This window comes from Dipodomys spectabilis, unplaced genomic scaffold (assembly GCF_019054845.1).
Source record: "Dipodomys spectabilis isolate Male_0828 unplaced genomic scaffold, ASM1905484v1 ptg000073l, whole genome shotgun sequence".
Lineage (NCBI taxonomy): Eukaryota > Metazoa > Chordata > Mammalia > Rodentia > Heteromyidae > Dipodomys > Dipodomys spectabilis.
In genome coordinates this window covers 2,796,896-2,821,476 of record NW_024870750.1, presented here as the reverse complement: position 1 = coordinate 2,821,476, position 24,581 = coordinate 2,796,896, and the positions used below count along the sequence as shown (strand labels likewise).

At 37.7% G+C, this 24,581-nt stretch overlaps 1 protein-coding gene and 1 non-coding gene across 2 annotated transcripts; one reads left to right on the top strand and one right to left on the bottom strand.

The window, feature by feature from the left end:
- Window positions 1-3,726: 3,726 nt before the first annotated feature.
- Naa30 (N-alpha-acetyltransferase 30, NatC catalytic subunit) lies at window positions 3,727-24,189 on the bottom strand. The gene is made up of 5 exons (XM_042682520.1): window positions 24,100-24,189; window positions 22,996-23,815; window positions 16,980-17,103; window positions 15,671-15,726; window positions 3,727-5,618 (listed from the first exon to the last, which is right to left on the bottom strand). The coding sequence occupies exons 2-5, from the start codon at window positions 23,812-23,814 to the stop codon at window positions 5,481-5,483; spliced, it is 1,137 nt and encodes a 378-aa protein (XP_042538454.1). The 5' UTR covers window position 23,815; window positions 24,100-24,189; the 3' UTR covers window positions 3,727-5,480.
- Window positions 15,236-15,341, top strand: LOC122110105. The gene has a single exon (XR_006147813.1). It is a non-coding gene; the product is annotated as a U6 spliceosomal RNA (small nuclear RNA).
- Window positions 24,190-24,581: the final 392 nt, after the last annotated feature.

Here is a 24,581-nt window from a genome sequence, read left to right as displayed (position 1 = left end):
ATAGTTGTTCAATAAAAGCTTATGACTAAAAACAAGCTTATTTCTTAGCATTATAAAGAACCTTGCACAGACTGAAAACTATTTCATTAAAATCCATGCAGAGCATAAATGTTTAAGGTAGTAGGTGTATTTTGGTACTTGTCTTCTTTTTTATATGAAGATTAAACATTAACATGTGTTTTGAGTTTGCTTAAGGGCTGTACCAAACCAGGCATGCTTGCCATTCTCACTCCTGCCCTCTGATGAATTACAACTTTACAGAGGACCAGGTATGGTGAGGGTGGTACTTTACGACCAAATTTGGTTTGCTTACAAACAAAAGCACTTGCCTTAGACCTAGGGAAACAAACTACCTTCCAGAATTAAAAAAAAAAGTATGACAAACCTCTTTGCTCCAGGTTGATCACTGATAAAATGAACCTATCAATTTTATTTAGAAATGATCTCTAATTCATCTAAAAAATTATGAGGTCTGACTTACCACGTTTTAAGACTAAAAGCACATAAGAGAAACTACTGGTTTCGTTAGAAACCAATTTCTGGCATTTGAATCTGTGCATCTCTGCAATCCAAAGAACCACCAACAATAAAAATGCAAGGAGTGCTTTTTGCAGAGGACATCACCACAATGGGGACAATGAGTGTGAATTAGGGTGGGGAGGATTGAACACTGCCAACTAAATATATTGTCCAGAGCTGTGACTCAATGGTAGAATACTAGCCTTGAGCAAAATAAACTCATGGACAGCACTGAGGTCGAGTTCAAGGACCGGTGCACACATACACAGAAAAAAAGCACTCTCAACATAAAGTTATCTCTCTTTATGTGTTCAGAGGGTATTTTTATTATCCATTTATTTTGTATTTCAATTAATCAGTATTTAAAAATTCTAGATAGTATGTTTCCCTCAATTATTACTGCTTAATATTACCTAAAGCTATGCTGTCCAATACAATAACCACTGCCATATATGGCTAATTCTAACTAAGGGAAATTAAGATTTCAGGTCTTTAATCACATAACTACACTTCAGGGACTCTGTAGCTGTATGTGACTACTGACTACCATATTGGATAGTACAAGATTTCCATCATTAAAAGTGTAACTGAACAGTGCTAATTTGAAGAGATGTATGCTTCTGTACTATTTTTATGTTTATCTTTTTTAAAAAAAAGCATCACCACACCTCTGATATAGACAGCAGTCTTCAATATCTGTCTGTCTATCTATCTATCTATCTATCTATCTATCTATCTATCTATCTACCTATCTATCTATCTATCTATCTATCCTGTTCAATGAATGCACAGTACTGTTTATATCTATCTCTATAAGAGATCCCTTAAATGAGATAAATACTGTCTTCAATGAATGCACTAATGGTACCAACTTTCTGTTCCTTTAGTTAGGGTGAATTTATGAAGACTCAAGTAAAACATGAACTCAATTAGACATTCTCACATTATAAAGAATGAATATTTAGCATGCATGATAAAAGTAATTTAGCAGTCACATAATTAAAAGATATTTTCATCTGGAAATACTTGAAAAATTTGAAGTATGAAAGGATACAAAGCTGCTAATTTAAGTTTCTCAAGATGGGATTAAAAAAACCCTTTTATGGTACTAATTTATTTTACTCATGTTTAGCAAAAGGAAAATACTATTTATACAAGAATGGACTGTGCAAACCAAAACTAATAAACTACAATAAAAAAAATGTCAAAGGAATAACTGTAATTGAACAAGGACTAAAAAGTTAACATTAAATTTAATAAATGCAAAAATGCTATCGATTTGTATTGATATTTGGTATATGAGTTGACTACAATTGCCTTTAGGAAAATCAAATTCATGTTATTTTCAAATTTACTTTGTCAGAACACAAAGTAGAGTGATAACAATGATCATTTCTTCCAAATAACCAGGCTTTTTTCTGAGTAGATAAAAGCAAAACCCAATCATAAAATGCACCACCTGCATCTTAAAAGAAAAATGCAAACACAACTTAACCATACTTTATTTGACTGCATCTTATTTAGACAACTTGCACATTTCAAATCCCATTAAATCTCTCTCTCCAAAAGGATATGGGACAATAGGAAAAAATTATAAAGCAATATCCAATCATCAAACAGTCCAATATTTTGGGATACACACTGTATCTTATACTCAACTCGTATCTGATGTCAATATAATTTATGGTTATGTCTTTACAAACCTGAAAGCCCTATAAGTTTATAGCACTCATTTTAGTGATGTCATGGTGCACTTAAAAGTAACTGAAGTGCTACTGATTTGATTTTATCTGATTTGATTTTATCTATGTTCCTCAACAGTAATGAATGTCATGATTTTTGACACCACAATAACATATATATCCAGTCTTATACATGTCAGCTAATACTGTAACACAAGGCAAAGAAAGTTAAAACATGACAAACTCCTTTACACAGATTTGTCAAGCAAGCAGGAAGGTAACCTGTAGAAGTAAAAAATATTGAAACCAATTTTTATTTTTTTGCCGGTCATGGGTCCTGAACTCTGGGCCTGGGCGCTGTCCCTCAGCTCTTCAGCTCAAGGCTAGTGCTCTACCACTTGAGCCACAGCACCACTTCCAGCTTTTTCTTCTTATGTGGTGTTGAGGAATCGAACTCAGGGCCTCATGCATGCAAGGCAAGCACTCTACCACTGAGCCAACTTCCCAGCCCCGAAACCAATTTTTAATAGAATTTTTTTTCCTGTTTTTTGGCATCATCTTCAAAAACTACTTTATGATTTCAGATCTGTGGACTTCTCTAAATAGGTAGTTTAATTTCATTGTAGATAAAGTTACAGTTAGCCCACATATCAAAACTGGTAGTATATCCATCAGCTTTAATACTAACATATATAGCTTCATGGTAGCATATATTGAAATGTTTAGCAGTATTACTGCCAAACCAGTGTCAGTGGATAGTACAGTCAGTCTTAAAGAGGCAGAACCCCATTAAAAGAAAGTTATACCAATTTTGCTCAGTTTTAGCCAAGTGAACCCTTGTCAATTATAAATGGAACCGTTTTAAGTTGATGTGAAGAAAAATGAAAGACTAATATCAAAGTTTGATGCTAGTTCAACTTGAATGAAGGCTTTGAGTTTTGGTGTTAAGATTATCATGCTACAATTTTAAATTTTAGGTAAACAATTTTTGCATACCCAATGAAAGATTTAAGGTACACTAATACTCAACATATAGCATTGTTAAACTAACTATATGGCAACAATTTGACTTTTTAACCACATAGTTAAAAGCCGTGTTTACAAAAGCCTAGTCAATCAGTCCAGTTAATTCAGCAATTCTTGGGTTGGGTCAGTAGTGATGGTCTCAATGACAATCTGGCAAAAATATAAAAATGGTTGAACTGATAATCTAGAATGTGTCTATTTTCCAACTGCCCCTATTAGTGAGTCAAGCAAATGTACATCAACAATACCTAAGAACCAGCAAGTCAAATATAAAGGAGAAAAAGAAAATTTGATGATGTAAATACAGTGTTTTATCTAGTTTCCTTCATTAGCTAGTTTCCTTCTATTATTCAGGATAAGAGAAGTATCACTATAATCAACATTTCTTGAATGTTATAACCCAAATAAAGTTGGACCAAAACCAGATTCAAAATGGTCAGCTGAAAAGCTAAGTACTGTAAGCTGAGTACTGTGTGGTCATTATATTTTTAATATAACCAATATTCTGCCCATTTAGCTTTAAAGAGCAATGTAAAATAGAAAATGGTTTCTTAAAAATAAGGAATTATAAATGACCCCACCAAGAGGAAGTTTTTATTTTCATCAAATATAAATTGTGTATCTTTATTTTTAGAAGTATTGTTACCATGTTCACTTTCAAAACACTATAATAAACAAAGAGCAGCTTTTCTTTAAAAAAAAAAAAAAAAAGCAACAAACTTTCCTGAACAGGGGCCTTTACCAACTGTTAATGGAGGTAGGGTTTTTAAAAATACAGTAATTATAGTCATAAAATTCAAACCAAATCTTAGCTAGATAAAAGCATGTTCAAAGGAAAACAACAACAGATACCTACAAAATATTTTTTCAGAAAATTCATCCTTTTACATATGGGTACCTAGGTTTTCCAATTAAATAAATTTATCCAGTACAGGTTTACTGAATCAAATGAAATGAATTAACTTAAAAATTTGTTACACTGAACTGATTAGCTTGAATACAGTGAAGATGGCTGCTTAGAAAACCCTAAGAACTCATTTACAAAGATTTGCATTTCTCCTTTTTGTCTTTCAAAAGGAATAGAACAAAGTTCCTCAAAAATCTGATCATATAAGTGAAAAGAAAATAAAGCAGCTTAAATTGGGTACAGCGCACCTTTAAATTTATTTCCAAGACCAAGACCAAAATTGAAACATTTTATGAAATGGAAGCAAAATATAAATCTTAAATGGGAAAAAAAAAACAAAAACCAGCTACTTTATTGAAGCTGCTCTTCACACAGCTTAGCAATAATTTTGATTAAATAAAATCATACCAATTTACATTAATTTTTTATTCTTTTCCAAAAAGAATCCCCCACTCTTTAAAAAAAAAAAAAGTGCATCCAAAACCCAGCAATTCCCAGCTCCATCAACTTTTCTCATCCCTTTTGAGCTATTTCTCAAACATTTCCCAAGTACACTGAACTTCTTACTGTAAGGAAAGAAGAGATCTCTAAAGTAAAGCACGTTGTCACTCACCTGGAAAGTATCCAAATTATAAAAATCTGAAATAATTTATTATCAAATTTAGATTTAAATAAAAATAAAAGTCTGCTTGTAAAGGCCTTAAAAGAAAAACTCAGCATGCAATAGAAAACTATAGATGAAGAAGACAAGAATACTTATCTACACAGGCACTGGCAGACACAATTTAATTGTTATCTTTACTCATTGTAAGACATATCCCACCCTACATTTTTTTTCATTCACTAATCACTGAGGTACCAAAATTCAAGAATGGAAATTTAATATTGGAAAATAAAATTTAAAATTGAAGCTTTTCCCTCACTCCCTTCAGAAAACTATGGCAGGTTTCATGTGAAATGTTAGTATGCTTAAGATTTTTACACTCTACACACATTGGCTTTTTTTAAGGAACAAAAATCATGTCCCACTTACTGGTTCTGTGATAAAATGATCACTATGTAAATAACATTGTCAGTAGACTTTGCAAATGAACAAATCTTGGCTATCAACTGGCACATCTTGTTGGTACCAAAAGAACTCTTGAAGTTTAAAACAATCTCTTTTAATTCAGAACAAACGCGCCATGCCAAAGTGCAACAAATATTGTGCGACACTCAATGAGACACTGACAGATAAGAGCTGTATGGAAATTACTAAATCCACCTGCAAAGCAATTCTGTACAAATTGCATTGCATGCAAAAGTCGATTCTTTGTGGTTGGAAGTTGTTCTTTGATGTCAGTTTCTTAACGCAGCCACAGTTTAAGTCGCAGTGCATCAACTCCATTTAAATAGTATCTGAATAGCCTCTTATCTCGAACAAAACCAAGATTTTCATAAAGTTTCAAAGCAGACTTATTTGTTATTTCTGTTTCCAAAACAACCTTCAAAGAAATAAGAGAAAACTGTTATAATTTCATAATTTGGAAAACTTACAAAGTATATAACCCGATCAAATACTAAGTAAACCATGCTACACTGCTTTAAAACTGATGATAAAAATACTGACGTACAGAGAAATAGTCATAATAGTAATAATTACATTGGGGGTAAGGATGTGATCACTAGGGACCTATTTTCTGTTGTGTCTGATGTTTGTCATGTTTAGAATTTTTAGCAATGAGAATATGTTTCATACTAAAACAAAGATGTGTTGGGGCTGGGAAGGTGGCTCAGTGGTAGAGTGCTTGCCTTGCATGCCTGAGGCCCTGGGTTCAATTCCTCAGCACCACATAAGCAAAAAAAAAAAAAAAAGCCGGAAGTGGCACTGTGGCTCAAGTGGTAGAGCACTAGCCTTGAGCTGAGGTACAGCGCCCAGGCCCAGAGTTCAGGCCCCACGACCGGACCCAAAAATAAATAAATAAATAAAATAAAACAAAACAGATGTGGAGGAAGTGAGGTGACAAAAGATAACAGAAAGAAATTAAGAAGACTAAAGAAGCAAACACACACTACTTGAAACTATTCAAACTGATCTCTTACTCCTAAGATTTTATGAACATGTTACTGGGGTAAAAACTACTGTATGTTAAAAGTCTAGACAATAGTCTGAAAACTATACAACTTGACTCAATGTGTTCGCTGTCTGATTTTGTTAATAAAATTTTATTGGTAAGCTGGGGACCTTGCTTAGTAGTAAAGGCTTGCCTACTATGTGGAGGGTCCTGGGTTTGATCTCCAACACTAGAAAAAAACTAAAAATTGGAACACAGCCAACAAACACAGACAATGTAAACATGTTTACAGCTGCTTTCTTGGTACACAGAAAGTTGGACAGTTGCCAAAAAGACCTGTGGTTCACAAAGCCTAAAAGCCTCTGGCCTTTTCCAAAGTCTACTGGACCCTGGCCAGGCATTAGGATTCAACAAAAGCCTACTTCTAGAATTTGAGTAAGTTTGTGGTGGGGACCCAAGAATTTGCACTTTAAGTAAATTATAAGGTAATGCTGACACTGTTCACCCACGGACTAGATTTTGAGAACCACTAGTCTAAACATTACAGATATCAAAACTTAACAGAGGAACATGGAGTATTAGCTTCCATTTGAGGTTGTTCTATTTTTTCTCTTGTATTCTTTTTTCTTTTGGTGCTTATAATGGAACTTCAACTCAGGGTCTGGGTATTGTTTCTTAGCTTTTCCACTCAAGGTTAATGCTCTACAACTAAAGCTCTACCATGTGGTTTTCTGATGGTTAATTGGAGATGAGTCTCTCAGATTTTCCTGCCTGGGCTGGTTTTGAATCTTGATCGTCAAATCTAAACTGGTGGCCTTGAAACAATGAAAAACTAATACTTTCGAATGATGTATGTTTTTCTTAATTTCTATTTCCCTCTACCAAAATACTCTACCCATCTTCTCAACTCTATAACTACAAACATATCTATATAGATCTCTATGTATCTGTTTGTCTTTTCTATTGATTCTTACCTACCTCAATTCTATCTCACTGACAATTACCAACAAAGTAAGTCAGTTACTGTTATGGTGTCACAACCCTCAGGTGGCTGGAATGGAGGGAAAAAAACAAATGCTCAAATAAAGCACTGTTCTGCTCAAATTTGAACAGATGTAAAAACACACTTCAACTTATAGCCAAAATCCTGAATATAATTTTGAACCTCTTTCTCTCCACCAGCCTAACATATCCAAAGAAAAAGTATTTTCAATTCTCTCTTAATCTACCAAACAGCCTCTTCTATCTCTAGTGAGAGAACATTAGTGGAAGCCAGTTAATACCTACTTTATTGTACTTACAACAGCTTCCTAACTCAAACAGATCTACTTCCTACAAGTGATGTTCTTGTTAAATTCCCTAGTTAAAATAATTCTGACTCCTTTGTACAAACAATAAAGCCTACAATCTAAGAATAATCTAAGACCTTTACTAAAAGGCTTCAAGACTTGTACCTACATCTTCAACTTTGCTTTATGTCTCTCTCATGCTCAACACCAACTTTCTGGAACTCAGCATGATATTTCTCACCTTGGACCTTTCAGACAAATTGTTCACTTAAGAATATCCTTTCTTTTTTTTTTTTTTAACTGAAGAACATCCTTTCTACATTCCTGGGTTTTGGCCTTCAATTGTCATTTGCATATTAGGTAGAATACAGCTTTCCTTTTATACTACTCCATGTTGCTATGAAATATGCTAAGGCTTGAAGAGTATGTCATCTCTCCCAGCTGGTAAGTTTACCCAAAAAGGGCAGGGACCAATGTGCATCTCCCTTACAGTTTCCTCTGCAACAAACATACTGACATACAGAGAGCTCTTAAATATTACTTTAACTAAACATGTCCTTGGCACTTTTCATTATATGACATAAGTTTATATAAACATTAAAGAAAGTAATGATATGCTTTCTAGATGACCAGAGTACTTAATGAAAAAACATCAACCAAAATCAATTGCCTATAAAATTAACTAATGAAACCAAACTACATGATAAAAATCAAACCGCTAAAAGACCGAAAATCAAGTAATAGTTCAAGACCAAGCAGAATCACTTTTAAGAAAAATGATACAGCCAGGTACTGGTGGCTAATGTCTATAATCCTAGCTACTCAGGAGGTTGAGATCTAAGGATCAAGGTGCAAAGACAGCCTGGCCAAAGAAGAACCATGAGAGTCTTATCTCCAGTAAACCACTAGAAAACTGGAAGTGGCACTGTGGCTCCAGTGGTAGAAGCTCACCTTGAGCTGAAGAGCTCAGGGACAGTGCTCAGGCCCAGAGTTCAAGGCCCAAGACTGACAAGAAAAAAAACAAAAACAAAGAAAAAAAAAACCAGCTTTGGCAGGAAAGTCCTTGAGATTTTTACCTCCAATTAACCACACACACAAATAAACAAATGGAGCAGTGTTTCAAATAGTAGAGCACTAGCCTTGTGTGAAAAAGGTCATAAACAGTACCCAGGACCTGAGTTCAACACAAACACAAATAAAAGGGGGGGAAAAAACTGTACAGCAAAAAAATTGACGTTAAGTTCAGAATTAAAAGTCAAGTTCTCTCCGTTCATTAAAGAAATCTTCTAGTCTAATTAATTCAAGTTTCAGTTTTGAGTAAATCTCTTAGGAAATTCCTGAAAGTCTGTTGTTAGGTCAAGAACTACATATACCTAAAATGTTAAGACAATTTAATATGAGAAACACTAAAGCTGCAACAAAGCAAAATTTATAATTAACTTTACAGAAATAGAGTATGAAAAAAAATTTTTTTTGGTCATTTGTGGGGCTTGAACTCTGGGTCTGGGCGCTGTCCCTGAGCTCTTCAGCTCAAGGCTAGCGCTCTACCATTTGAGCCACAGCGCCACTTCCCGTTTTCTGGCGGTTAACTGGTGATAAGAGTCTCAAGGACTTTCCTGTCTGGCCTGGCTTTGAACCATGATCCTCAGACCTCAGCCTCCTGAGTAGCTAGGAAGGATTACAGGCACGAGTCACTGGTGCCCAGTGTGAGTGTGAAATTTTTAACCAAGAAAAGCTAATATTTATTTTCACATTAACTCTATCAAATAGATATAGTTATCGCTATTTTACTGATGAATGAAACCTAAGGCAACCAGTAGAATAAGAACTAGGGGTCCAAATATGAATTAAGGCTTAATAGTAATCACTCTTCAGTAATTCCCTGGGTCATTTCCCAGAGTAAAATAAAACAGTAAATGGGAGTTGTAACCCACTTAGAAAAAGACAAAGGGGAATTAGGTCCTCCTTCACTGATATTTGGCAATCTAAAATATCAAAACATATCTAAAGGGTAGCTAAATGGAGATACAACTGAAGTGTGGCTAAGAATTCAATTCCATTGTTGTCTAACACCTAGATGGTCTTCTACTGGCATCTGCTGAATGAACTAATTATTGCTCCTTTACAACAAAACTAAATATCAGAATTAATACCACAGTACACAGACAGAAGTGAGAATAAGAAGAGTTAGATAACTTGTTTCCTGTCACACAACTGCTAAGCGGTAGAAGATGGTAGAAGATGGATGTAGAACCCAGGCTTCTTATATACTTTAGATAAGCTAAACCACTCATGAAAATCCTTGTAACTTACTAACTCGATTTTATTCTGTTCTTTATCTAGTATCCTGTCACACAACCAAAATGTTTCCAGTGAAACTAAAATGTTAAACATACTAAAAACACAATGAACACAGCAATAAACATATAATTAAAAAGCTAAAAAAAAAAAAAAAAGCAAGGAGCTGGTGACTGACAAAAAAATCTTTGACAAAATTCAACACCCCTTTATGATTTAAAAAAAAAAAAAAAAAAGTTCTGAAAAAGAGCTGGGTACTAGCAGCTCACCCCTGTAATGCCAACTACTCAGAAGGCTGAGATCTGAGGATCATAGTTCAAAGCCTGTCTGGCCTGATCAAAGCCAACAGCTTTGGGATCAGCTCCAGCAGAAAAATCCTTGAGACTCTTAACCACCAAAAAGCTGGAAGTGGAGCTGTGGCTCAAGTAGTAAAACACTAGCCTTAAGTAAAAAATGTTCAGATAGTACACAGGCCTGGCACCAAAAACCAACAAAGAAAACAAATGACAACAACAACAAAAAAAAAAACCCCTAGGAACAGGATGAAATAATCTGAATAAAGGATATGGGTTGACAAGCCTATATCAATGTTATACCAAACAAGGGAAAACTGAAATCATTTCCTCTAAAGTCTGGAGTGAAACAAGAATGTCACTCTCCCTACTCTCATTCAATATAGAATTCTTTGCCAAAGCAATAAGTCAAGAAAAAGAAATAAGGATTCAAACAAAAAGGGAAAACGTCAAATTATCCCTATTCACTAAGATCCAAAAGATTCTACTGAACTATTCCTGGATCAACTTGATAATCCTGAATAACTATGACAGGATAGAAGATCAACACTCAAAAATCAGTAGTTGTTTTTCTTTCTTTTTGTGCTAATCCTGGGGTTTGAACTCAGGGCGTGGGCACTAGCACTGAGGTATTTTTGCTCAAGGCTAGAACTCTACCACATGAGTCCACAATTCTACTTCTAGCCCTTTTGGTAGATAAATGGAGATTGATAGTCTCACTTTCCTGCAAGGGCTAGCTTTGAAATCCTCAGCTCTCAGCGTCCTGAGTAGCTAGGATTACAGGCTTTAGCACACAGCTGGATAGTTTTTGGTTTTGTTTTTTGTTTTTTTATTAATATCAACAATGGTCAGGCAGAGAAAGAAATAAGAAAGAAAATCCCATTCACTATAGACTTGAAAAATAAAATAAGCAGGGTGTTGTTCAATGTGATATCTATAAAATCTCTATGGCATTAGCAGAAATATGAAAAATCAACCTTCAAATTCATATGGAAACATAAAATATCTTTAGAGCAAACAAAACAGGAGGTGTCACAATACCAAGTTTTAAAGTGCATTACAGAGCCACAATAACAAAAAGCATGATACTAGCACAAAAGCAGACACAAAACCCAATGAAACAACCAAAACAAACAAAAAAACACCAGAAATACAACACTTAACTAGTCACCTAATTTTTCAAAAAGGAGCAAAAAACACACACTGGAGAAAACACAGCCATTTCAACAAATGGTGCTAAGAAAACAGACTAGCTACATATAGGAGACAGACTGAAGCTCTATTTTTCTCTCCCTGTTAAAAAACAAACAAAAAAACCAAAACTCCAAATAGATCAAAACTCTAAACGCAACATCTGAAACTGGAAGCTATAAATACAGGTTAATTATTTTGGGGGTAGAATTCCAATTGCCCAGAAAATAAAGGGTAAAAATAGATTAATGAGATTGCGTTTCTGTACATCAAAAGAAATAATGACCAAAACCAAAAGTAACCCCAATAGGAGAAAATCTTTGCTACCTATTCAATGGATAAAGGTTTAATATCCAGAATATACAGAGCTCAAAAAAAACAACCCAGTAAATGAATAACCCAATAATAAATGGACAAATGAATTGGACACAGTTCTCAGAAAAAGAAACACAAAAGACTGATACATGAAGAATATAACAACTGAGTCAGAATGGTTATCAATAAGAAAACAAAAAATGCTGATGAGCATTAAAGGATGGGGGAGTGAGGGTAGAAATTCCTTATACACTGTTGATGGGCCGTCCAATCACTACGAGAATCACTATGGAGGTTCCTCAAGAAGCCCACCATACCATTCTTGGGCATGTATCTGAAAGAAAGTACAGTAATCTACCTGCATACCCGTGTTTACTGGAGCTCTGTTCACAACAGCCAAACTATGCAATCAACAGAAGTGCTCTTTAACCAAGGAATGAATAAAACAAGACACCAAGACTCATATACAGTCATAAAGAAAAGTGAAGTTTTTTAAGAAGCCTTTCTTAGGATCTATGCCTTTAATTTTATGGAAATCATAATACCTTCTTCCTCTTGAAAAATAAGTTCCAAAATACAATTTACTTAGTCTTCCATCACTAATGTTTGTTTTTCATTATGGGAAGTTTACAAGACAAAAAATATTAAAGAGATGATTTTTAATGTGTTACTTAACTTTGCTGTTATATATGACACATTTTCTGTATATCAAACTAATTTTTACAAATTTTTATCCTATGCCTCAACCCATGTAATCATTTTGCCTATTTAAGACTTAATTATGGCTCTTTTATTAATAATAAGCTAATGAAAAGGGTCCTTTATTATAGAACTACATTTAATTTACTTATAGATTATAAAGTACAATACCAGAGTATTAAATTATATTTTATTGATAAACTTATTCTTTAAAAGGAATGTCATTATCATTTTAATGCGAATCATGCTGATAACATGTTATATTTTAGTGTTTCAAGAGATTCACTTTATTGCCTTTGTGCCCACATATACCTTGCAGTCTATATGCAATTGCTTTTTTATGACATTAAAAGAATAACTGAAGCAGACAAATATTAGCGGGTGTGACTGTATTTATGAGTGTTAGGTCAACTATTTTGCTACCTGTAAAGCTATAGCATCAAAGTGTATTTGTAAGCTGGCTGGAACTAAAAATTATGAATAAATTCATTTTCTTAAAAAATTGTATTATAGCTGGGGGCCGGTGGCTCATGCCTGTAACCCTAGCTACTAAGGAGGCTGAGATCTAAGGATCGTGGTTCAAAGTCAGCCCAGGCAGGAAAGTCCATGAAACTTTTTTTTTGGGGGGTCTGGTCCTGGGGCCTGAACTCTGAACCTGGGCGCTGTCCCTCAGCTCTTCAGCTCAGGCTAGCACTCTACCACTTGAACCACTTCCGGCTTTTTTTCTTTTTGCTTATGTGGTGCTGAGGAATCGAACCCAGGGCCTCATGCATGCAAGGCAAGCGCTCTACCACTGAGCCACCTTCCCAGCCCAGAAACTCTTATCTCCAATAAACCACCAAAAACCAGAAGTGGCACTGTAGCTCAAGTGGTAGAGCTCTATCCTTGAGCTGATAGAGCTGAGGGATAGTGTTCAGGCCCAGAGTTCAAGCCCCACCACCACCAACAACAACAAAAAAGAATTATATCATTTGTAGAAATGTGTATGGAACTAGACATCTTCATGTTGAGTGAGGTAAGTTCAAAAAGCCAAATATCACCAGGTGCTAGTGGCTCATGCCTATAAGCTTGGCTATATAGAGGCTGTAATCTGGAGATCTTGATTTGAAGCCAGCTTGGGGAATAAAGTCTAAGAGACTTCATCTCCAATTAATTAATAAAATGCCAGAATGGATGCATGGTTCAGTTGGTAGAATGCCAGCTGTTAAGTAAGAACACTGAGTGAGGTATGAGATCCTGAATTTCAGCTACAGTACAGGCAAGTACCACTTTTTCACTCATTTTTGAAATCCAGACTTAAATAACATATATACTCACACAATGCATGTGCATACACACATATATACATATATGAATATATATACACATAACATGGATGAAACTGTGGGATTCTTTAGGGGGAGAGAAAGAAGAGGGAGAAGGAAAGAGGATGGAGGACAAATAAGTATCAAAATACACTGCATCTGTGTGTAAAGATGGCATAAGGAAACTCACTAACAGCTGTTAATAGTATAATGAGGTATAAAACTGAAAACAAAGCCGGGCACTAGTGGTTCATGTCTGTAATCCTAGCTACCCAGGAGGCTGAGATCTGAGGATTGTGGTTCAAAGCCAGCCCGGGCAGGTAAGGCTGTGAAACTCTTATCTCCAATAAACCACCAGAAAAGTGGAGGAGCTGAGGGACAGTACTCAGGCCCAAAGTTCAAGCCCCTTGACCAAAAAAACAACAACAACAACAAAAAACCCTGAAAGCAATAAGTGAAGTTAAGGTACTAAATTATAATATATGCACACGTAAATGTAAATTTTAAAAAGCTTTTAAAGGAATTACCCCCATTCCAAACAAAAAGTTAGAGAAAAAAAAGGATAGCCTGTCCATTCCACCCTAATTACATGGCTACTTTAATCAGAAAACATCTTAGATTTCCTTGGTTCCTAACAAACTGATCTAGTCATTATTGCTGATAAAATATTCTTTATATTCTTACTGCATTTTAAGTATGTGCATTAACTTGTATGTCACTAGAAATAAGTAGCATTCACATAAGCAAATGAAGTCCTGGGTTCAATTCCTTAGTACCACATATACAGAAAAAGCCAGAAGGGGCACAATGGCTCAAGTGGTAGAGTGCTAGCCTTGAGCAAAAGAAGCTCAGGGACAGTGCTCAGGCCGAGTTCAAGCCCCAGGACTAGCGAAAGAAAGAACGAAAGAAAGAAAGAACGAAGGAAGGAAGGAAGGAAGGAAGGAAGGAAGGAAGGAAGGAATTCAAGCACCTCATTGAGAAAGTAGTTTCACTGTAGTGAAAGGAGAAGCAAAACCAAAAGGGATCAAATGGTAATACGAGGAAATACAAGCAATAAACACATTACTACCAAAAATTAAAAGAGGAAAGGGAAAGACAGTAAGTTTACAAGATTTAATTTGATATAACTGGCTAACCTGATCATCAAAATACTCTATTAAATGTTTGTATTTTAACATGGAAATGAATGGAATATTCTTAAATAAAAGGAATTGTTGCTGGTATTGGTGGTCATACCTGTACTAGCTACGCAGGAGGCTGACATTTGAGTATCATAGTTTGAAGCTAGTTGGAACAAAGAAGTCCATGAGTTTTATCTCCAATTAACCAGTACTGGCACCAACAAAAAAAGCTATCATTACAAAATAACTTCACTTGTATAAAACAGCATAAAAATATGCTTAGAAAATGAGTGATAAGGGCTGGGAATGTGGCTTAGTAGTAGTGCTTGCCTTGCATGCATGAAGCCCTTGGTTCAATTCCTCAGTACCACGCAAGCAGAAAATCCCAGAAGTGGCACTGTGGCTCAAATGGTCGAGTGCTAGCAATAGAAGCTCAGGGACAGTGTTCAGGCCCTGAGTTCAAGCCCCAGGAGAGGAGGAAGAGAAGGAGGGGGAGGGGAGAAAGAAGAGGAGGAAGAGGAAGAAAATAAGTAGTAAATGGTCACGTCAGCAGCACATATACTAAAAATTGGAATGATACAGAGAAGAATAGCATGGCCTCTGCGCAAGGATGATACACATTTGTGAAGCATTCTATATTTTTCCAGCCACCAGAAAAGAAAAAAGAAAAGAAAATGAGTGATAAGCCTGGTGCTGGTGGATCACTCCTGTAATTCTACCTATTCAGGAGGCTACGATCTGAGGATTGCAATTTGAAGCCAGGACAGATAGGAAAGTCAGACAGACTCTTCTCTATAATTAACCAGCTCATGGTAGAGCACTAGCCTTGAGCCGAGGAGTTGAGGGACAGAGCTCAAGCCGAGTTCAAGCCCCACCACTGACAAAAAAAAAAAAAAAAATTTATAGAATGTTTATTTTTTTAAACACCCAGAAAACAGCTAGGAATAAACATACTAAGCAGTTAAGACTTACCTCATCACAGTCTCCTTCAACCATAGCATATATAGCTTTCTTAACCAAGTTAGTACCTAGAATATAGATCAGAGTATTAATGAAGGAAAAATATAACTAAGTTACTTAAAGAACCTAAATTATGATATTCATTAAGCACATAAGTATCAAATGTAAGGTTCTATCTTAAATGCAAATATACTGAACATGCATGTTAAATTGAGGGAAAAAAATTGATACAAGATCAAAAAAGTCAAGAGAACCTACACACAATAAGATTCTTCTTAAAAGACCTCTCTCGACAGAATTATTTGTCCATGTAAGAATTTTATTCTGCCAGAAAGTACAAGAAATGAAAAAAGAAAAAAGCAAGTTATGCTATAGACAAAGAAACCTAGGAATTCCTTGAGCTGGCCCGAAATTTATTGCATGACCTGAGCTGATCTTGCCAAAGACTTTCTAAACCATTGACACAGGCACAGGACAGCCTCACAACAACTCACTGTGCAAAAGAATGGGCCAAGACAGTCAATTCTTGCAAACTCTATAGTAAGCATGGATACAACAAAGTCTAGCACTCTCATGGTGTCATCTAGCAAAAGTTAACATATGTCAGATACATGTGAGAAAGCAAAAGGAAAAAATTGCAAAATCTGAGTTCATTAAGCCAAAATATTTTAAAATCTCTTATTTTTCAAACTACACATAAAAATATGCATGCATTTCACACAAAATGTCTAAGTCATTGTTTTTTGCTTTTGGCATTCATCAAACAAATGCCTATCATTTTTCATGAGTCCTCAGTACTTTCCAATGCATCAGATTCAAACTTGCAGTATAAACCAAGCCGAATTCAATAAAAATGTCAGTTGAAAGCTATAGAACTATTTCAAAAAGGCAATTAAGCCTTACATATAGGCCTTCTTACACAGTAGTACATGACTGCAGTCTCAACATTTGGGAAGCCTTGGCAGGGGATCACTTGAACCCTGAAGTTCAAGGCCAGCAGCCCCGGCAACTACATGTCTCAAAAAAAAAAAAAAAAGCTTAAGACATTAAGAAAATAATTCATTTTTGAGATCATGTCTCAAAATTACAGCTCAATGTCATAGCTCTGCACTAATATGATTAATATATTTTAACAGTGTCAGCTTTTCAAAGGGTTAGATACTTAAAAGCAGGAAGACTCAAAACGTTTTGCAAATATTATTTTGAAATAAAAATCTTCCCTTACCTTCAAGTGCATTTCTACATTTTTACAGTTAAGTCTTTTTCAAAACACAAAACTGAAAATAACTTATTCATCTTTTTAGTGAAATATTTTCCTTACCAATGCCATTTCTCCTGTATTTGGAATCCACGGCTAACATGGCTATATAACCTCTGCGGAACATCTTTTTGTGCATATCCAACTTGCAAACGATGGCACCTACACACTCCTCCCCTACCATGGCCTTAAAAATAAACAAACAGTTATGAAGAATACAATTGCCATCAGGTACTGCACTATTACCAAGGGAAAACAGCAACCAGCCCTTGGCTAGTGTTTTTGAGAGAGGAAGAGATAATGGGAATTCTAATGACAACAATGACTATTTTAAATATCTAAATTTCAAAACTCCTTCAAGTGTTCTAGTTTAAAGAATTTCTCAATATTCTTAACTGGTGAATTTTTGTGCTTCTTAAAGCTTAAAGACAAAATTTCCCTAAGGTAAACACTCAAGTACTCTATAAGAATTACACAAGCCAGAGTGCTAGCCTTGAGCTGAAGAGCTGAGGGACAGCGCCCAGACCTAACGGTCAGGCCCCACGACCGGACCCCCCCCCCCAAAAAAAAGAATTACACAAGCCATGGTTCATGCATATAATACTAGCTACTCAGGAGGCTGAGACCTGAGGATCACAATTCAAAGCCAATTGGGCAATAAGGTCCATGAGACTCTCCAATTAACCACCAGAAAACTGCAAGTGGAGCTGTGGCTCAAAGTGGTAGAGCACAAGCCTTGAGCAAAACCCATTACAAACCAATTTTTTATTAATTAAAAAAATATATATATACACAAGGAATACTTATTTTCGATAAGGACTAATTTTAAGTTTTGGAGAGAAAAATAAATTAAAAGCTACTGACTAGCAAATATACTGCACTATTTTCCCATCAGTTACAGTATTATGTTTTTATAATAAAGCTTTAATGAAATATAAGCATAAAAATACACCTAAAGCTGGGCACCAGTGGCTCACGCCTATAATCCTAGCTACTCAGGAAGTGAGATCTGAGGATCACAGTTCAAAGTCACAGGCTGGGCAGGAAAGTCTGTGAGACTCTTATCTCCAATTAGCCACCAGAAAACTGGAAGTGGTGCTGTAGCTCAAGTGGTAGAGCGCTAGCCTTGAGCTGAGGGACAGTGCCCAGGCCCAGAGTTCAGGCCCCACGACTGACCAAAAAAAAAAAAAACAAACTATACCTGGTAGTTAACTTTTGATCAGAAAACAAAGTAGATACTCTTTTTTCAGGAAAGGGATTGTTTAGAAGGTACTAAATAGTTTAGAAGATGTTAATGTATGATGGTCTCATTTTTAGAACACTCCTGATAATGTGTGTAATTACCATTAAGTGCTAAGAATATCAATAGCTCACATCACATTCAGGAGGCTGAGGGAGATTTTGAATTTAAAACCATTCTGGTCAAACCAGGGAGACTCTGTTTCAAAAAAATAAAGAATATCTACAGCTCATATTGCATTAATATAATGACTTACAAATCTTTCTATTCTCAGAAAATATTAACGTTCCACACTGTTAAATGCTACATTAAATTAAATGCTAACATTCTATTTTAATTAAGATTTCTGGCATTACCATTGCAAATGTTTCTCAAAAACTCCTAGAACTGATAAAAAATTCTGCCTCTGATAAATATAAATACAGCAACACTTCCACTTTATCTTTATTAATGTAAGTTATAGAAATTAACTTTCATAAATCAACTATCTCAACATCAAAAGCCAAGAATGGGTTTAAAAATTAATACTTAATTGAACTTATCTCTAATACACATTTTTAACTTTAATTTATTGAAATATTTCTCAGTCTGTTATCCTGAGACAAAAAGCCCTTTTTTAACAAACGAGACAAATCATTTTGGGCAAGATAATGTTAATCTATTTCACATAAACCTGAACTAGATCAAAAAAATCATTTTGAATTGTTACTTTCAACCCATACTAGTTCAGTTCTGTTTTGTCACACATTCCAAAATTATCCAGGGTCAATAAGCCTTTGGAATCGTTTGGTGCTGAACCTAAGGCCCCTAACATGTACTTTAATATTGAACTACACTCTCATCCTGAGTTTTTCTTCTGTATTATTTTTTAGATATCTGTAGGGGGCTCAATTTGGGGGCCTTGCACTCTTGTTTGGCTTGCTTGCTTGCGTAGCTGGTGCTCTACCACTCAGCCCACTGCCTAAACCCACACCTAAACCTACTTTTGCTAGTTATTAAAAATAGAATCTCTTGGACTTTTTACTTGGCCTCACACTTCAATCCTCCAGCTCTCATCCTAGTGAGTATCCAGGATTACAAGATAACTAGCATTTGGTTCCTAAGGTTTATTTTTTTTGTTGCTGGGAAATGAACCTATGGTCTCAAACATACAAGACCAGTGCACTCTACCACTGAACTGTACATACCATCTACCAAGAATAGCATTTTCTGATTTGAAAATAACTCACTCAAATATATATACATGTGTTTACATACCCTCTACATAAAATCACTTATCAAATGCTACATTTAAAACTGTCAAAAAAACATTTTGGGAGGAACACAAAGGCATAATGTCTATGTGCCTTTGACCATATAACATTTATCAAGATGAACTCCAAGAAATGGAAATAAAAGGCTTCCTCTTTGTTGTTTTTGTTTCCTTTTTGTCTTGTTTGTTCATTTATCTGTCTCTGGAAGTTACGGTAAGGGGGGGCACAATAATGGAGAGACAAAAATGGGTGAACAAATGCAGCAGTGGTACTCACTAGACACTACGTTGAAAATGAACTATATAATTCGTGGGTAGGGATGGGAGGTAAAAATGGGGAGAGAGCCAGGGAAGGGGTGATATTATCCAAAAAGAAGTGTACTCAAGGCCAGGCACTGGTGGCTCATGCCTGTAATCCTAGCTCCCCAGGAGGCTAAAAATCTAAGGATCATAGTTCAAAGCCAGCAAAGCAGGAAGGTTTGGGACTCTCATCTCCAATTAACTACCAGAAAACCGAAAGTTGCACTATGGCTCAAAGTGATAGAGTGCTAGCCTTGAGCAAAAGAGCATAGGAAGAGTGCCCAGGCCCAGAGTTCAAAGCCCCATGACCAACACACACACAAAAAGAAATGTAGTCATTACCTGACTTATATAATTGTAACCTCTTCATACATCACTTTTACAGCAGTTTTAAAATGTCCAAAATTTTTTTGACCTAATCTCATAAACTAGACTCATGTGAAAGGGAAATCTACATAAATCTGTAATAGAAAACTATAGGCCAGATACATCTTACAGTTAATCAGCCATCTTTATAAAAGATAAAATTCCAGAACACTACTAAACATAATACAACTAGCCAATACTCTTAAAATAGGAATTTCAAAGCAATCTTCCTTTACTTAGCAGAAACGAAGTTAATAAAAACCAGTATATTAGTTTTTAGACTGTTTTCCCAATTAGGAACCTGAAGAAATAAAAGTCAAGTTGTATAAATCATCTAGAAATAAAATCCCAGTACAGTTATTAATGAAATGTTGAGAGTAAAGATTAATACGTATTTTTATCCTTCATGAAGTACTGCTAAGTATATTTGCATAGCAATCTCTAAACTGCTTGAATTTTCTAAATTATAGCTTCTGCATAAAACACATCCTATTAAATGTCTTTTTCCCTCACAAGGATGAAAACAGAAAATCTCTGACAAGATTAAACTCCAAAAGGTGGATGGTTTCTATGGCTATAAAACTATGAAAAATATACATCATGTCAAATAGATTCTAAAATTCCAGAACACTACAAACAGAAAACTGGAGGAAGGCAGCAAGTTAAATTTAGAACAAACAAATGGAAATACTACATTATATTGCTAGTGGTAAATTTAAGAACTTCTAAGGGCAGAACCTCTGAAGAGGTAAAAGCACAGAAAGTATCTTACATTTGTATAGACCTCTATTTTTACAACAGTTACTGGAAGAGTTACAAAAAGACTCATTTTTGTTAATCAAATATTAACAATTTTGTACAGTCTAACTTCATATACTCCATGTAACCCCATGCAGGTTTTTTTCATGAAAACTAAAAACATTTTGCAGGTTTCTAGTCTCTTGAGATTGATGTTGGTGAAGTCAACTTTGTGACACAATGAGTTTTATAAAATGGGTCAAAGGTATGTCATTTTCCCAAATCTTGTTACCATAATAAAAGGCCATGAGCCCACATTCTACTTTTACCTCTCTGTCATATATAAAGTTTCTCTTTCTTTTCCTCAAGGAAGAAACAAAACTAAACAACAACAAAAAGTTTGGTCTTAGACTGTCTCTAGGATCCTCTTAGATATCCTTTTAAAGTAAGTACTTGCTTTAAAAAAGATGTTCTTATGAGAAATTCAAATTTAAAAGCATGCCAACTACCTTCCAGACTCAGACTTGTATTAGGAAATCTTATATGCCAATTACCTGTACATATTTCAATTTCTACAGCTTCAAAATTTAACATTAACTTTGTCTAGCAAAGGCTAAAATACAAACTCAGTTGGGGAGTATCTATATAAAATCCAGCCTACAGCTTATGAAGTTTACTAGAGTTTAAAATAGCAGACAAGTTGAGAAAAGTCTAGGTTTATAAGATGATTAAACATGTATACTACTGACAGAAAACCATCTACTTGAATTTTTTTGTGTGGTGCTGAGAATCAACCCTAAGTGCTTCATGTGTGAGGCAAGCCCACCATCACTAAACCACATTTCCAGTCCTATTTCCGTTTAAAAAGGCGAATAATTATATATCCTTGTGGATTACATTACAATTAAGTCAATCTACAATTTTTAGCAATGACAACTGCTAAAAATGACATCTGATGTGACATGTGTAATTGTGCTGCCATTTTCCCATATTCATTGACATGAACATCTTAGAACTTTCGATACAAGAACCTTGAATGAGCAGTTTTCTAGAACATGAAATAGTACATAAATTTTAAGCAATGGTACTAAGTTGAAGTTTAAGTAAAACTAAACACAAAAAAATAGCGAAACTACCATTACAGTAATGCTTAGGTTATGTTGTCAAATTCTTAAAGTGTTGTCAAAACATACTACAAGGAATTAATTACTGAGTGCAACTAAGTCAGTATTAAAACCAGTAACAGTGGTAGCTTTTCTCTCATACCATAAACCACTCCTTTGTAAAAGCATGTTTCAATTACAATACGTGTGTATATGATACAAAAGCATATACTCACTGTCAATATTTAAGTTAAGGTTCACAGAGATTGAAATTGGGTCAGTGTTTCTGTGAAGAAATTACTGGTACGGGCAGCAGGCAGTCTTATAACCAAGTAAATCTTAACTACATGTAACTAAAAAAATATTGATAAAATTATACCCCACACAAACTAGTGGTACCAATTTTTAAGATTATCTTTGACCATTTTCTTAAAAAAAGAATCAGAATAACAATTTCACACTTAAATTTCCCTACAATCCACAGAAAGGTATTCTGTTCAAAGTTTCAAGAGTCTTTCAGCCAGCCACCAGTGTTAGCAACATCTTCTGCAATGAAGCACCAGAAAGCAGGCTGGCTCCAACAGTTAATTGTCCTGTTGAAGAGGAAAACAATCCCCATAATTACTGAACATATATGTAAGACTAAATTCTCCAATGTGGCAACATCAAGTTGACTGACAAGACAATCCCTACTATGGTAGTAATTGAGAGATTAATAATGCCTGTACTCAAAGAGAAGTATGTTCAAATTAAATGAATGCGAAATGCTTAGAGGATAAGGGAGGGTAAAGATGGTTAAATACGTTTATAAGCTAATATAGACAGGACATTAGGACCCTCTTCTCCCCACAGTGAAACATGCATCATGTGGGCTTGCTGCATCAGTGTCAAGTTAATCCAGATCACAAAGTCTTACCTTCCAGACAGTTCCACTAAAAGAACTAGGAATGTGGGCACTTCACATGTAAGGCTCTATGAAATGCAGGATTGCATCCACTGGCACAACTCTGGGGCCCTCACACTCCCACGCCCCGCATGGTTCTCTGTTGGGCTCGCCCACTTTTCATACCATCCACTTACCAAGAAGCACAGCTGTGGCCAGTTGTGGATAAAATATCTATACGTATAAATGGAGTAGGGTTCAGACAGATCTTTGGTGATCAGTCTCATGATATCAGGCATTTGGAGCTCGGATTCATAGCGGACATATCTTATCGTCCGATCCTCCCCGGGCTCGTCCTCCCGACCCGAGGGGCTTCTTAAATTGCATCCGACGGTCAGGGACGAAGACAGCAGTCGCACCTGCTCATCTTCCTCCTCCTCTTCCTCCTCCTCCTCCTCCTCCAGCTCGGGGCCCTCGGCCAGTCCATTGCGGGCCGCCGCGGGGTCGCTCTCCGCCGCTGCTTCTGTCGGGCTGGGGAGCGCAGTTCTGGCATTATTGGGGAGGGAGTGAGGGGGTCTCTCGCCCGTGTGTACCCCGGCACCTTTTGTGGCAGTCACTTTAGGGCCCCCGTCCGGGGTGGCCGTGATCGTGGCCGCCTCGGCTGCACTCAGGACCTTGCTCTTGAGGGAGGCGGCCGCCCGGAGGTGTCGCAGTTCGGGGTTGATCAAGCCGTTGAGCTGCTGCTGCTGCTGCTGCTGCTCCGGTGGAGGCGGCGGCGGGCAGCGGAGACACGGATGCCCCTTGGCCGCCGCTGCCTCGCCGCTCGCCGGGCTCCGGCCGCCGCGGTCCCGGTCGCTGCCGCCACCGCCTTCGTGCTCCTCGTCGTCTTCCTCCTCCTCGCTGCAGCAGGCGAGGGCGGCCCCCGCCGGGAACGGGCAGCGGGGCTCGGCGGCCGCCGGGGCCGGAGGTGCTGGTGGTGGGAGGAGGCTGCTAGGCCCAGGCGGTACCTCCGCCATCCTAGGAGCGACACACACCGAGGGAGGAGGCCATGAGCCCCGGCCGGCGAGCGCCGAGCAGCCGGGGCGGCGGAGGGGGGTGAGAGGGGGGGGACGAGAAGGGGGGGGAAACAAAGGCCGAAACCGCCCCTGCCCTCACCGGGCGGCCCCCCAACTCCGCGCCGCCCGCCGCCCGCCGCTCCTCAGCGCCGCCCAGCTGCTCAGCCGGCCACCGTCCACCGGGGCCCAGACGCTCACTGTCACCCGCCCCGCGGCGCCCTCCCGGCCCCGCTCCGGCCGGCTCACCCCGCACGGGTCCCCGCCGCTGCTACCGCCACTCCTCGGCCTCAGCCGCCGCCGCCGCCGCCGTCGTCGTCGTCCTCGTCGTCGCGGCCGCCGCCGCCGCTGCCGCCACCAAGGTTCCCACTCCGCCGCCGCCGCCGTAAAGCGCCTCGGCTGTTACCCCGGGTAAAGTTTCCTGGGCCCGCTTTCACGACACTTCCTTGCCTGCCGGCTGCCGGGGTTGAGAGAAAAGGGGCGTGGAGGGAGGTGACCTGCGGAGGGGCGGGGACGGAAGGTGTCTCCCGCGGGCTCCGGGCGGGCGGGCTCTGGGCCAGCGCTCCGCGCGCCCGTGGGTGGGGCCGTGGGCGGGGCCGTGGCCGCCGGCCTGGGCGAGTTCCCCCCCCCCGCCCCGCCCCGCTCTCTCCTCGGCCTGGGTGGGTTCCTCCACCCGCGGCGGCCCGGCCCGCCGCGCACGGCCGGAGAGGGACGGGCCTGCGGCGGGCGCT